The 16302-nt window shown below is 40.3% G+C and overlaps 1 protein-coding gene across 1 annotated transcript in view; it reads left to right on the plus strand.

The window, feature by feature from the left end:
- The window catches only part of ncanb (neurocan b), a 93004-nt gene extending 78778 nt beyond the window's left edge, over nucleotides 1-14226 (plus strand). The window contains exons 12-15 of the mRNA XM_035652735.1: nucleotides 2103-2185; nucleotides 2618-2762; nucleotides 11279-11461; nucleotides 12834-14226. Of these exons, the coding sequence (XP_035508628.1) occupies nucleotides 2103-2185; nucleotides 2618-2762; nucleotides 11279-11461; nucleotides 12834-12970 (548 nt within the window). The 3' untranslated portion in view covers nucleotides 12971-14226. The remainder of the gene's footprint in view (nucleotides 1-2102; nucleotides 2186-2617; nucleotides 2763-11278; nucleotides 11462-12833) is intronic.
- The last annotated feature ends 2076 nt before the right edge of the window (nucleotides 14227-16302 follow it).

Here is a 16302-nt window from a genome sequence, read left to right on the forward strand (position 1 = left end):
CAGGTGGGTAAATTTGGGCATGCAGGCTTTCCATTCTGTAAAAGTCCTATTTATTTTCTGCAGTGTTAGGTAAATGCTAGTTGGAGCACCTCCACGGCTTGATTGAATCTTCGGTAAACAAGACTAAGAGTCTAGCCATGCTAGAAGCCTTGTAAGGCTGTGCTAAGGCCCAGCAGTGCTTTGACCTAAATGCTCATGCTCGCATGGAAACACAATAACAAGCACAAGCAAACACATTAATGTTCAGCAGGAACAACTATCTTAATCATCATGTTCAACCATCAACCATCATGCCCTCGTAGCTCAATTGGTGCGCTGTGGCCCCAATGTACCAAGGCTGAGTCCTTGCTGCAGTGGCCGTGGGTTTAAGTCCAAACTGTGGCCCTATTATCCACAAGACTCACATTACTTGTTTCTATGTTGAGGATGTAGGAAAAAGCTTTAAGTAATTAAAATAGATACTGGAACTAGTGGCTTTTCCTGCTTCACAACTTTATAACACATGAAATATCTAGTGATTCTCCACAGTCACCAATCACCAGCAATCAATTTAAATAATGAAAGTTATATGTTTATATATCTAACCAGCTCTCATTCTGCTGTGCTGCTACACACTGCTTTTACTAGCTGTTGATTTATATCTACTCCTCTACCTTATTATTACCATACTTGGCAGTGGCATCTTTTACCTTATGTGTATTCCATAACTCAGAGATAAATGTCTGTCTGGTTCTGAACGGCCCTTGAAGGGGTTTATTGCGCTCCCTGCTGAAAAACACCCTCAGGAGCTGAGTCTGTTCAGCCAACTAAATGTGTATCACTATTTGTTGCAATGAAATGGTGCTATAGACTCTGACATAAATGTCTGTGACAGAACATTTAATATACTATCATATTCTTTCTAAGGATGTGATTTGTCTTGAAACAGGTGAAAAATCCCTACAGTGGGTAAGGTAACTCCATTTGTGTCCACTGAAGGAAATGCAAGTGTCAGTATGTTGAAAGTAGATTAAATAAGGCCGGTATCAAGACAAATATGGAACTTGATTCAATTTAGTTGATTTGTTTGAGAAAGATGTAAAGTTGTCACATTATCTGGTTTTCCCTTACATATAGAAAAATACAATTACATTCAGTGGTTGTCAAGTGTTACCCATATTGTATACATGTTGTCCTCAATTAAACGCTTTTTGCCACACTTGACACGTTTTACTGCAAGTCAGGCAGCATTACCATGCGAATATCTATAGTCGTTCTTTGGTGCTTCATAAACCTTCCTCTCCTCATTCTTAGCTTTTTGCCCCCTGGCAGTGCTCCACAGCCACGTGTCGTAATAAGGCCAGATCACGAGCAGCAAGTCCCTGTAATATTGGATCCACCTTCTGTCTCGGACAGATGCCAGAATGGTGTCATCCATCCAGCACCGATCTTTCTTCTGTGCACAGTTACCAAAAAGTGTGTTTAATTGCCTCGAAAATGGACGTCTCCACCCCTGCAATAAGGGTATCAGAGCCATTAGAAAGACTAATGGGCCTGGTAATGATGTTAATCAGATAGACCGTGATTGAAATTCCATTGCATATGTGCATGCACATGCAAACCGCTGTACGACCGTGCACAGAGGTGTCCCCAAATGCACAAATGGGATTAACCCAAAACACTATTAGTGATGTTTCCTTCCACACAACCAAAAATCTCATCACCCCTGCATCAGCGACAGAAACAGTATATCTCCATTATTGTTCATCTCTCAGCTGAGGCCAGAGAGGGAGCTGTGCCTGCTGCCGTTCACTTCAAGGACTGAGTAACAGCAGTTGATGGAAATGTGCATTTCTGGACATAATTCAGGCTACATTTGGATGGAAATCTGACTAATATGTTTAATATGTAAAATATACTTCCTCTTTGTTGAGGGGTGCCAGAGAGGTGATAATTAACATTTATACAAAGTTTCTAGTTTCTAGTTAAGATTGTATATGTGATTGTAATGTTCTTGTTGCTATTTCTTGGACTACCTTAAAGTATGTCCGGTTTTTGTCTACTGTTTTCTTTCTCTGTATTAACTTCTTCTGTGTCTGATTTTTGATTAACCTCTTACTCAGGTCTAAGCCATGACAACACCTGGATTGGGTTAAATGATCGTACAGTGGAGGACGACTTTCAGTGGACAGACAAGATGGACCTGGTGAGTAACCAGCTGTGTCTGTTTTGTCTCTTAGTCAGCTGTCGAGCCCAGTGGAGTTTCTAGAGAAACTGTGTACATTTGCCCAGTATCACAGCTGGAAACAGCTTGAACAGCAGTTTCAATTTGTTTTCCATTGTAGTCCCAATATTCCCTGACTTTTTTCTGTGTCGTTTTTAGCTTTACTGATAATGACAGCATATTTTCAGAATGTACTTATAAATACACAGGTTGCCATCAAGAGTTGTATTCTCATTTTTCATCATTACTGTATATACAACAGATAAACATCACAACATTAAAAGGAAAAAAGAAAACATAAAATTAGGGAAGAAAAAAAATAGACGTGTGATCAGTGATTAGCGTATGATGTCAAGAAAATTATGTTAAATTGGAGTTCAAAAAGAGGCTTGTCTGTTTTTTGTCTCTGTTCAGCAATATGAGAACTGGCGTGAAAACCAGCCAGACAACTTCTTTGCTGGAGGAGAGGACTGCGTGGTTATGATTGCTCATGAGAACGGCAAATGGAATGACGTGCCCTGCAACTACAATCTGCCCTACGTCTGCAAGAAAGGAACAGGTGAGAACAACGAGGTGGATGGAGGGAGAGCAGAGGAGAGGTGAGCAGAGGAGAGAGTGGCATGGAGTATGCTGCAACTTCAACAGGTGATTAAGATGACTGACAGAGAGGTAAGGAGGCAGAGAGCAGCAGGATGTAACAGAGGAAGACTGAAAAAGAGAAAGAGGCTGCGAGGAGTGAGAGAGGTCGGATTTAAAGAGCCGAGACAGCGAAGAATCGGACAGAAGCAGGCAGAGTGAGACTGATCCTGTGGAGAAAAAAAAGAGATAGGAAGTGGGAATAAGTGACGAAATGTTTTTAAAACTGTTTTTAATGCAAAGCAGCTCACAAGTGTTGCAGCCTATTTCTGGTAAACCACAGAGAATGACAGCATGTACCTTCAGGGGATTCTGAACATGGGCATATCATACTTTACATTATACACGTCTCTGTGCAGAGCAAGAGATTAGCACTGAACCTCTTCACTTAGTCCACGTACTTCACATTCACACTCATTACCGCTCACCAGCGCTCCTTCCATTTCTCATCATCCTCCGGCTTGACTTTTAAAAGTTCTCGGCGTACTTTCATATCACAGCTCCATTCCCTTTGCCAAATGTTCTGTTCTAGGAAAGTGAAGTACGTCTTGAGGCAGAAAGTACTTTCTGCTTTATGTCCAGGAAAATTAAACTCATCAAATTGAGGTGAGCAAACTTATTGGTTGGTTAAGTTCTTATATACGCCGCCGTCACCGCTGTTTGTCCCCTGTTGCAGCTGCCCCTTCTTAGCGCTGGAGTTAGGCCACCACATGCTCCTCTGAGAGCCTATTACAGCTTATTTTTGCCACACATTTGCATACAGGTCAGACTCATGACCGGTGGCAAGAAGACAGACGTATTAATAGCTAGAGACACAAGAAGCCACTGGTGGTTGTATTCCCATAACTTCCTCCGCAGCTTTGAATAGGACAAGCTTCTTCTTTTAGCTGTATATCTGGGCAAGTATTTATCAAGCTGCTAAAAGTAACATTTTGGAAGGATAAAAGTAATAATCCTGCACTTATATATCACAGATCTAAAATCCTTTTTTGAAGTGATGGAACAAAATATTTCCTATGATGAATGTTAGCTGAAGCAATATATGTAGTTCAGAATATGATTTAATGAGTTTCAGCCCACTATTTGCATTATATTTGTATATTTGATATTATGTTTTATTTAAATTACATTTATCAGGGGATTTGAAAAACAGGAAACATTGGCATTTATTTTATTGTCTTTTTCATCCATATTGTCAGTGTGGTACTTATCATGACATTTTTCTGATGTCTATCATCAGTCGAATTCCCTCCCAGCTTCCACTTTATTTTGTTTCCATTTCAGCCAATTTCACATCATTTCATCCTTATTTATATATTTACAAATCATAAATACATTGCATGTTTATTTCATCTGTTAATTGCTATGAGAAAAAAAACAGCATTCAATTATATATGCTTCAGCAGAGCAACATCACTGACAAAGTGGAAAGGAAAAAAGGGTAAATAAACGTACACGACATATGATCACCAGAGAGCTGCTCTTTTTACTAATTCGAAGGAACATTACTGGCATGGGAAACAGATGTTTACATTGCCAAAGCATGTGCAAATTATATGTATATACAGATTAGTAAAAAATATATATAATAACTAGTAGTTAAAAAACACAAATAAAAACATATTTTTTTGTGTGTGTACTCCTGCTCCTAGATGTAAAGTTGCTTGATACATGTCATATGTACATGTCATACTCTTCACTTTTATACATTATGTTTTTTTAAGCATTCTAAATAATTCTTACTTTTATACGATAAGTTTGGGATTATGCCAACAATGCCACCTTGATCTGGACATAGATGATGGGAGATGAAGGTATCAGTCAGCTTTTAAATCTTCAGGTAGGTTTAAAATATTTGGGAGGTATTTGAAGCATTCATTACAGACAGTAAAGCGAAATAAAGTGATTCATGGTCGGCTTCTTAACCCTTAAGCTATGGGTGTGTTAGCTATACTCTTGCGTAGAACTAAATAAAATACTTCCCCTTATCATCCCGCTTCATCATGTATTATTGCCTTAACATAAAAGCCTTGAAGGCCTTGTGCTTTAACAGATGGTTTGTCATCAGAGGCCACAAGCATAGAGAACATAACTCTAATGCCTTCAGGCAACAAGCACGTCTCCTGAACCAGCCAGCACTATTCTTGTATTAAAGGAAAGGTATTTCCCTCACAAGTAAGGTGTTGCACCACCTCTGATGCACACTGTCACAAGTCCCCAGCATCCAGCCCACCTCTGACCTTAATCAGTCAGTTACAATCACTAGCATCTTTTCATCTCCCCCCCTCTCCTCCCGTCAGCCTCTTTTTCACTTTGAGTAACCCCATGTAATGTCTTGTCTTATCAGTTTGTCAGATCCATGCTGAGTATTCTCCGCCTGATTTCGAATGCTCTCAGCTCATATGATCTGTTTGTCTGCTCATCAGCGTCCCCTGGGTCTAATTAGGCAATAACGTCATCATGTGAGCATATCGGACACCTTAATCAGTCACCCAGGGCCCAGTCGGGACGATGTGTCATGTAGATGGTGTTGATATTATTTTAATTTAACTGAAAAGAGGTGATGAAACTGATGAAATGATGGTCAGATCTCTGGGTTAAAGACAGCCAGACTCGTATAACACACTCACACAAGCCTCCGATCCTTAAATACACATATATTGAAGCTGATTTGGCCCTGCTTCTTATCTCTTACATATTTTTTTTAAATTGTCAAAAATCTTTGCCCTGAGCCATTTAGCCTGCTGAGTATCTGTTGTTAGAAAGAAATCTAAACTGACTCCTCCAACTGATGCACTGTGTTGGTGTAGTTTTATCTTTACAAATGTTTTTAGATCATAAAAACATAATGTGAGGTCTACTGTAGGCCATTCAAAATTCAGAATTTTCCTAAGTAAGAATATATATAAGTGACTTTTGCCCTTTTATATTGATGAGTGATATTTTACCGTAGGCCCTTCAACATTCAGAAGCAGTATTTGATTGCTGGATCAATACTGTCTAAAGGAGGATAAAGAAAAAAATAGATTGAAGAGTAGCATACATCATTACATTTACATTTGGATTATAGTGACAAGTGAGTCACGCAGTATTCTGCCTCTGAGCTCTTCTAGCAAGGATGAGAGGGAATTTACCCACAACAGGACATGTAAGTATTATGAAATTATTCCATTATTTTTGATGGGTTATTATGTACAGAAGGCAGGAAATCTAATTTTGCATGACATACTCTGCGCGCTTACAGAGTGCTTTGGGAAATGATAGGCTGTTGTCAGTGCCTTTAGCAGTTGTGTCCAATGGCGTCTAATGTAGTCACTGTTGGATACACATTGTGTAGAGTAAAACTGTCATTGCTGGAATGCATTTTGAAAGTAAGGCGAAAAACTATTTATAATTTATATTTATGTGATTTACCCACCCAGCTACTGTGCATGTTTGCAGTTGTGTCTGCGTCTGTTCAGTTTTTTAGTGTAGTGAACAATCCCCTCAAACAGTTGACATAAGTTCAGAAGGCAGGTTCACCTGGGTGTGAAGAAGCCACAGGAGAAGGAAGTAAAATATGTGTGTTTGTGCTGAAAAAGTACACACTACCCCTCATGTAGAATTCTTATACATATATATATCCAATATAAGAAGAGTTCTTATGTTGATTTGTGTTTAGTGCTGAAGATTAATCTGTCCAGTCACAAACAGAAAAGAGAAAATGAAGATCCTCTTCACCAACCCCATGTGAGCAGCTACAGAACTCCCCACAGGACCCTGTATTATGATTTTGTAGACATAGCTGCCACAGATGGTTACATCCTCGACAGGGAGGTTTGTGCAGTGGCAGAGATGCTTTTTTTCTTGCTGACAGATAGATGAGACGTGATATCACTCTTATGTCTGTGCGTTAAGTACGGAGCTGTAGTTAGCGTAGCTTAGCACAAATATTGAAATCAGGCAGAAACCGCTTCCCTGGCTCTGTCCAAAGTTCAAACATCCAGCTAGCAGCACCTCTAAAGCTCACTAATTAACTTATTATGTCGCACTAACCATAAAACATCGATAAAATACCACGCTGTTGAGCCACTTTAAATCACCACAAGGGAAATTCCTTCACTGTGGTAGCCCTAGAGTAGAATGTTGTGCGTGCTGGCTCGGTGGCATGGCTTACTGACACTCTCAATTGGAAGTGTTAATCTTACTGGTGACACGTGTACTTTTCTTGTCATTACAATTTAAAATCTTCGCTGTGAAAGAGACCTGCTGGTTCTGATTCAAATAAAGTTAGAAGAAATCCTGCTGTACTTCTAACTTTTTTCTTTCTCTTTATTCACTGCCTAATGCCTATATTTTTGGGCTCAAAACTCAATACTCAATAACCATTTTCTCCCAGGTAGTCTGGGCTGTCAGCAAACATTCACACAAACAACTGCTGCAGTTTGTTATTTAATGAACAGAACTGAATTTATCCCCATCTACTGTCCTCGTGAGACTCCCAGTAGTGCTTCAGAGAGAATGCACACGCACTTTCAAGTCTCTCTGATTCCTTCTAACAGGATTGGCAGTAGGTGTGCGGATGCTTTGAGGCCATGGAGGAGTGTTGAGAGGAACCAGCATCTAACTGTCTGCAGCTCTCCCCATGCCATTAACTCACACTGACTACCCCCTGCCACACAGAAACAGGCACGCAGTGACAGAAAATACCTCAAGAAACATGCTGCTTTTAAGTGTATGAATAAATAGCTTCTTCTTAGCTTCTAATGTTGGCTAAAAACATACCTTAAATCAGCTGCAGGAAATTATAACACCTGCCATCTGTGAGCTTTACATTCTTTGTTCTATTTTTTTTGTTTTCCATCTCTTCACAGACACTTGTGTATTTTTTTACCTTCTCCCCTTGTTATGGTCCAGACACTTTTAAAGAGTGTTTTTCGCTCCTCCCTGTCTAAGCTCCAGCTGTATCTATCCAAGTAACTGTGGATGAATGTTCTTAAAGCTATATTAATTTGTTCACGGTAACTTTGGGGCTGCAGGACAAGATGTAGGATTTATTTTTTCCTTATTAAACGTCCAGGGTTATTATTATTATTACATTTAAGAAGATATAATTGCAGAAATTGAATATAATATTCATAGGTAAGTGTTTAGTCACCTGAATATAGGAATTGTTGTATTTTCATTAGAATGAGCCATTTCTTCTCTACAGAGGGATCAGGTCCTCTGGTCCAATATTCACTCTCTTCTAGCTCTGTTTGTGGTCTCCACCAACTCCTAAGGGGCTGTAAAACCAAAGCAATGAGCTGAAAGATGCTAAAATGCTCTGTAGAGCTAACTGCAGAGTTGAGTGATAGTTCTTAGTTCTGATAGTTCTGGGTTTCCTTTCACATTACATATATATTTTCTGAATCAGCTAACGTTGTGGTCTGTTTAAACAAATGAGAGTGTTGCGGGTTCCCTCTCATACTTAGAACAATTTTTCTAAACTAGACACAGCAATGTACAGTGTGTTTTGAACATGTAAACATATTTTAGCAGACCCCCCATATGAAAGTATGAACCTGAAAAAGAGCATAATATGGCCTCTCGAAATTATATCATTACTCTGTTGTTAAAATGGCATTTCATTCGGTGAAGAGTGCATTATGAATTGTTCAGAACTCGAAACTCGAAGTTCAGGACTTTTACAATTACTTGTTCCTGCCTCTGGTATCTTGTAAGCAAAGTGATTTGCCTTATATCCGACAATGTGTGTGACTCATCTGCTATCAGACACACAGAAGTGGTTGAGTAGTGGTTACACGTTTAGTCTTAAACAATCAGTGGTTTACCCAGAAAAATAAATCCACACTTGTATTTTAACAATTTTGACTCACTGCTTAAAGGAATGAGAAGCAGCAAGCAAAAAGTACATTTTTATGGGCCTTTTCTCAGAAGTCTAGTTCCTCTCTCGGTAGCAGCCCTATTCGTCCTTCAGGCTTTATTCTACAAAAGACCTTTTCTCACTTAAAGCTCCATTTGCTTTTTCTGAGTTTAGTGACATTTTCTTTTATCCCTACTTCAGTACATTCTGACTTTGCTGGCCCCCACTGTGAGAAATCATTCAACAGTGAACATAGGTGAAGGCTAATGGAAAACTACCTTTTAGCCTTCCATTTGTGTTGAGTCAGTGATTGTCTCAAGTGAGGAGTGCTTATTCCTTCCACAACACATTAAACTGTAAATGTGGCATTAAACCTTTCATCAGACTTAATGTCATTGCTTTCCCTTATTAAGAATTTAAGAGGTATTAGGACAAGGACATGGGAATTAAGAGGGATTGTAAACATTTTCTGATGGCTGATTAAGTCCTCTTATGACCAGTGTGTTTATCACATTAGGTGGAACCAGTGGTGGTTTCTGGTGTTTGCAAAATAGGTACCTTGGATAGGGGCAGCATGGAAGTTCTTTACATCTCAAACAGGTTTCCACAACCCTATCCCTTCAGACTATTAGCCATTAGTGATGGTAATGGCACTGTGTAATCATTTCGCCATCATAACAGCAAAATCAAAATAAAAAGAATGTGATTTTTATTTGGACATCATAACTGTTAAAATCAAGATGATACACATTTAGTGAATAGTTGGGCAAGATATGAGTACTTAAGTTAGGTAGTTTGATTACCTATTTGTTATATATAACAAACAGAGCACCCAATTGTGTTGCTGCTAATTACTTTGTTGCTATTTGTTTTCTCCACAAAAGGTTGTGATTAAAAAAAAGGACTAACACATAAATAAACACAGGGACTTTAACCCCATGGTGTAATAAATTAACAGTGCAGGGTCCTTCACAAACACAGATACAAGCACATACAGTACATTTATGCTGAGTTTTAATAGGTGAGCCAAAAACTGTTGAAACTGCACAAAGAGAGCACAGAACAATATTGCTACCCAATCTGAATAAATGAGTAATTACACTAGAGCATTGGTTCCTAAAATTGAGGTTGGACACCCATGGGAGAGAGCCATAGCATGACCAAAGGGAAAAAGCTGGAGTCGAATAAACCTTTTTCACAGCAGAAGTTTGACTAAAAAACACAGGTGTAACTAATAACTTGATTAACTGCTGCATTGCATTGCAAAAATCAGCAGACCAGGGCCATCGTTACCATTGTTAGTTCAACCTTTCCTGCTATATGACAAGTCAAAATGTCTGCTGTGAACAATGATACAAACAATAACAAAATGAGATGATGCTGATGCTAGCAAGATTCAGGTTCACATCATTTATTTAGAAAGCACAACAATGTAAAGTGAAGGATGGACAGACTTCAGAGGAGGAAGAAAGTAAAAACCGGGGATGCTCATCAAACAAACACATCAGTCAAATCCAAAATATAAAGAAGCTTATTTTTCTCTCCAATATGGCGGCAGACTTCTGTGTGTTAGGTGGAAGATTGTAGCAGTTTCAGCACTTTTCACTGCACAACAGAAACTAATGGGAAACATGCATGCGAAAACATGGCATTCACGTTCCTTGTTGGTGTTACTAGTTTTCCCAATAGACTAATTTTAGCGGTTGATAAAGATGACAGAGAAAGTATGGGAACCCCTGCACCAGAGATTACAAACCAAAGCTATTCAGTGTCACAGGCCGACTTCTCAGTTGAAATCTCCTTAGCAGTGCACTGAACTAGCAATAGAGCGTCTTCCACCACTCGCTGTTTGCTAATGGGTTCAGCAGCCAGGACCCGTAATGAGTAATAACAGCTTTTATTGTCCACCTAGCTTATTTTAAGTCAAAGATTATCACAGATGAACTGGCAATTTGTAGTTTTGACTCGAAACTGAAAACCTTTCCATGATTTTGTTGCACGTTATGTTGGAAGGCAGGAAGAGCTGGGGCTTCAGCTGCAGGACTGCCATCTAGGGACTCCTGGAGTTACTACACATTCACCTGCTGCCTCCACCGGGGGATACTGGCAAACCCTGACAGCCGAGTTATAAAATCTGTGAAGTTGTTTGAGTGCCTCCCTGAGGCTTGTCCATCCTGTCAGTCTCTGACCAGTGTGTCAGTCCTCTCTCCATCTCAGCTTGTGTAAACACTTTTCTGATTCTGCCTCTATTCTTTATGTGTCTAAAACGCAGTATTACTTTGACAGCCGCCCACTCACTTAGACTTGGACAGACACGCTGTCCCACAGACAATACATCCACATTTTGATGTTTTGTGCTGTGAGAGTTTTCCTGAGATGTGAGTGCCTAATTAACACCAGAAGTCAGAATAAACACTGAATGTAGAAACCATTAGGGACATTTAACTGTTTTCATCAAGCACACTGATAAGGTTAATCCAGATTAAAGTTTTTATCCTGTACGAATTTCCTTTACTTATCATACAAGAGGATATTAAAATAAACGGAAGTGGACACTCTGAGTAATATTCTCCTGCTCTCTCTTGCCCCTACAGTGCTTTGCGGAGCCCCACCCACTGTGGATAATGCCTTTCTGATTGGTCGGAAGCGTTCCCACTATGATATCCACTCTGTAGTGCGCTACCAGTGCGCCGACGGCTTCCTGCAGCGCCACGTGCCCACTGCTAAGTGTCGTGCCAACGGCAAGTGGGACCGGCCTAAAATCATCTGCATAAAATGTGAGTTTTACAGAACAGGGTTTTTTTTTTACAGAGTGGGGTGGCAGATCACAAGCCTTATAGCAGCCTTTCCATTTGTTTGGTCATTTTCACATTTTCTTACTTTCAGCATGCACACCACCATACGAACCTCTTATATTAACTGCCCTCGGGGGCTTCTGTCACCATGCGCATTCAGACTTGCCATCCCTGCTCTCATTATTAATAATTGCAAGCAAAAACATTACTATGGTTGCAGACTGAATTAAAATCCCCTGTGCTTACTTAGAAGTGGTAGGATCTCCTTTGAAGTCGTTTATGCTTGAGGTTGGATTCTTTTTTTCAGCCTCTTCAACTATTTTTTTGCAACTGGTTGACCGTTGACCGCTAAACACTAAAAATGTTCAACCAAAGTGAAATTTGACTTTTATACTCCATATCATACCATATCAAAGGGTTAAAGTATAAAACGTTAATATTCTAATTTGCCCATAGAGGCTTTTAGATGGAGTAAAATTATAATGTATTTTATTCATGGTTGAAGCTACCTCTTATTTTAGAGCAGTTTAGCACCTAAGATCAGTGATAACAGTCTTTTATTATGCAGCTTTCATACAACGTATCTCCTTTGAGCCTTAGAATAAACTTTATTTATTTGATTCATCTTAAAGGACTCACTCCGACTGACAGAATAGACAGAATGTCACAACTTTTCTGCATAATTTCTTGTTTCTTCAGAGGAAATATAAAGGGTTGATATATATAAATATTCAACAAACTGCGCCTTGTATTTCATTTCACTCGGTGACAGTAATGATGAAATGCTGAAATAATGTAGCCTCTGTTGAAAGTGATAAGAATTATTTTTCTTACGACTCTTTATCTTTAGACAGAGTTGTTTTTTATGGCCCAGAGTTACACTGTCGTTATCATTCATTGCAGGCGACATTTCTTTGTCGGCAGAATCCAGAAAGGGACAGAGCAACCTAATTTGGCAGTACACCCCAGGAACAAGCTTTTACTGAGGCTGTGAGTGGGTGGCTAGTTCAGTGTGCTTTTGCTAAAGGCGCCCAGTCGACTGAATGTGAGATATAACAAATTCCCTCAGTGCGGTGGAAACAGTTAAACCTTCTACAGAGAACATGTAGTTTTAACCTTCCTGCTCTTTGATCTCTTTTTCCCTCGCCTCTTACCTGGCTTCACCTCCCTCCGACTATCTGTCTGAATGTTTCAGATGCTTGTCAGTGATTCATCTCCCTCTTACATCAGTTTTCCCAATCTTGCTTTTCATCTTATACAATCTATGACTTACTTCTTTAATAAATTGTCTAACCTTTTCTCTCATTTCATCTTCTCGCTCTTCTCGCTCTGTTTGCTCTGTTTGCTCCACCAGCCCGACGAGCCCACCGTTACCGGCGCCACCACCACAAGGGCAGGAGGGAGCGCAGGAAGCACAAGAGGCACGGCCACAGAGAGGGGGGGCACCACGGAGGAGAGCTGGGCCAGGGCCACAACCACGGCCACTTCTGAACCAAAAAAAAAGGAAAAACCCATCCCCTTTCCTTTTCTCCTCTGCTGCCAACTGCAGTTTGCCTGTCTCCCTGTCGTCCCTTCCTCTCGTCCTGTTTCCCCAAACACTACTTCACACCTTACAGCCCAAAACTCTCTGCCCAAGCCCTCTTCCCCGCACCCACCGCCCTGCCCTTAGCTCCACCCCTGGCTCTCAGAGTCAGCCTGTATCATAGTCAACTGTGAGGCCTGCCAAAGTGCTGCCAGGCGTCACTGGGACAATAACAAAATCCCTTTGTACTCTTTTTACTTTCCTTTCTCTGTTTTACTTTCATGTCTTAAATTGTCTGTCACCTACAATACCCTCTTTACTCGGCCCAGTTACTCCCCCCTCCGAGCTCAACGATGACCTGAAACATGGGGCTACGCTGACCTGTTTTTGAAAAAAAAAATACCTTTGAGATCCACACCGAACATTCTTCGGAGAGAAGTGGTTTAGTACAAACTATAAATAGGGACGACATCGCTGAAAATGCCGTATCAAAATCAGACGAGTCAAGGAAGACATCCATGTTTGTTGACTTGAGCCTTTTGTCTGTTTAACACGTTATTTTTTACAAATATTAAGTGTTTATTTCTTGACTCTGCTGCTTTTGGTTTGCTCTTTGTAAGACATTGTGCTTGACTTAAAGCAAGTTATTCTGAAACAGATTTAATTGATTTACTTTGAATCAGAGGCAGTTGTAATTGAATTATTTGATTGTTAGCGTTGTATCTTCTTGTCAGTGTAAGACAGTTACTTTAGATCAGATGCTAAACCCCCAGAGGAAAATGGAAAACACACCGCATCTCAATTCAGTTTCATCACGTCACACATCAGTCACTCTTCAGATGTGTCGAACAATCTCAGACTGCTCGTGCTGTGTCAGACATCCACCCCTGTCGTTCTCGAGGGTTAATCTGAACCCTTAATGTCAGTTTTCTCATGATATGTGTCGCTGTAAGAATGTGCGCTGTGAATTAATGAAGGTGATGCAGCAGGGCGAAGTTCTTCTAACTCACCTGTTTCTGCTTTATTTTGGAGTTGTACGTCTGATGTGGAGAAATTATGCTGTCAAGCCAGGCATGAGAGATACAGGCAGAGACTGAGCGGGTTATCTATCAAGCTCCAGTAGTCCCCCTCAGCAAGCACAAGATATGACAAGTCCATGCACAGAGTTTGGGTACACTGGAAAAAAACATACATGTCATAAAAAAGTCTTATTAAAAATACAATTTTACATTTAATCTTTCAATTTTACATTCAATCTTTAATTTTACATTCAATCTTTCAGTTTTACATTTAATCTTTCAAAACGTTTGCAATTTAGGTGAGATATTTCTTGTTTTTTTGTGCATTTTCCATTTGGAAAAGGTTTGGTGTGTCTTCATTGCACTGATAGGAGCAACTGCTCAGCAAAACATGTGTTTTGGGTTTGTTGCTACAAGCATCATCTTTCACATTAAAGCAGCATCTTTAAACATTGGATTAAATTACTTAATATTATTAAAAATGTGTTTTAAAATGAGTTTTCTGTTGGGAAACAGGCATGAAAACTAGCAGAGACTGATGTTAATGACTGTTGGATCATGAATCACAGCTGTGTACACAGGGTATGAGGATGAAGAGACGGAGATGTTGAGATCTCTCTCATCTCAGTGTGTGTGTGTATGTGTGCTGTTTAGGTGTGTGTGTGTGTGTGTGTTTTTATGATTGAGGATGTTGACAGTGGCTGAAGTCCCAGCGGATGGTGATAGAGAGGGTCAGTGGAGATTAAGGCTTCCCATTTCTGGGGCAGACCGAGTCTCGCAGCGCTCACAGCTGTTCACACCTGTGCTCGCTCCTGCCTCGTGTCCCGCTTTAAAGAGGGGGATTGAGGCGGATAGAACAAGCTCTTTGCTCTCTTTTCCTTCCCTTTTACTGCCGGGTTAAATTGGTGTTTTTTAAAGCCAGCATTTGAGGTTTGGAGCTTCTGGGATTATGTCCCAAACACTGACTCCAGCACTTTTATCCTTTATGTTTTTCCATCTTGTCCTCGCAGTTTAGTACTTTTCATTTATCTTCCTCACTGTCACAGTCTTTTTACAATAGAAAAGTAGTGGAGGAACAGCACACCTAAATTCATTTTAACCAGCTCTTCATTGGTGAACGAGTACACTCAGTGGTTTTCAGCAGCCTTGAGCATGTCTTATAAAAAGAACACTAAAGCAGGATCGGGTTATATAAAGTCACATGAGGGGAGAAAATCCATCCTGTGCACGTTAATTCTCTGCCTTTGTTTGTCTCTTCTCACCTTGGCAATGACAACACTCCTCCGCACGGAGAAGAATGGTGAACCTGCACCTCTGTATCAGTTTAATTAATCTGCTGCATGCCTAATTAACAAGTTGCATTATCTGCTGAACCACAGAGCGGTGATGACAAGGGAAGGGTTAGGTTGATGGACATTCAGTGGAAGGTTTAGGGTGACGGACGGGAGGCCCACAGAACTGTCACAGCCGTCAAACCCCTGTCGTTTCTTAGATGTCAGGCTTCAACAGGCCTCTTTTTTTCTGTCTGTGAAAATGGATTGAGCACCAGTGGATGAATGAAAGGGCAGACAGAAGCCCCTCTCACAGTAATTACAGTTATGTAAAGGTTCAGCTGTGTGACAGGAGTTGGAAACTTTCTGAAAAACTAATGTGATGAAGTGAGGAACTGAATGTGGGCTAGAAAACAGGGAGTGTGAAGTGACAAGTTTGGACAAAACTGAATTAATGAATACAACTAGCGAGTTAAATTACATACAGTGAATCAGTCTACGTGGAGTTGGAAAGAAATCATCCATTGAAGTGATGTTTAATCTGCTGTCCTGTCTGTCTTTTTCTTTGCCTCTGCAGAGATTATTAGGTCTGCCACAAAAATACCACCGATGTTAATCTTCTATCCTTATTGAGTTGGTATGAATGGATTTTCCACTCATAAAGTTTGAGAAGTTTGAGCAGACTTCTTTCACCAAGCGGTTGAAATATAATAGACACCACATAAAAGATGTGTTTGTGATGGTGATGGTCACCCCCTGGGCTATGTGTGTGTGTGCGTGTGTTGCCTCTGTAAGGGGGACAGCTTGCTCTTGGCACTTCCTCTGGGATTGGTAAGTTTTTGCTCTGTGTTTTTTGAAGGTGCCAAGCTATCTCACAGCGACACTCCCACAATAACACTTTTAGTTATTGAATTCATCCACACACATTCTTCTTCACACTTTTCCTCTTCAAATTTCAAACACAGACCCTCACTCTCAGAAGTGTCTGTCTGTCTTCGCTTTTGACCCCCC

This window comes from Morone saxatilis, unplaced genomic scaffold, assembly GCF_004916995.1.
Source record: "Morone saxatilis isolate NCDOM2014 unplaced genomic scaffold, NCSU_SB_2.0 Contig12, whole genome shotgun sequence".
Lineage (NCBI taxonomy): Eukaryota > Metazoa > Chordata > Actinopteri > Moronidae > Morone > Morone saxatilis.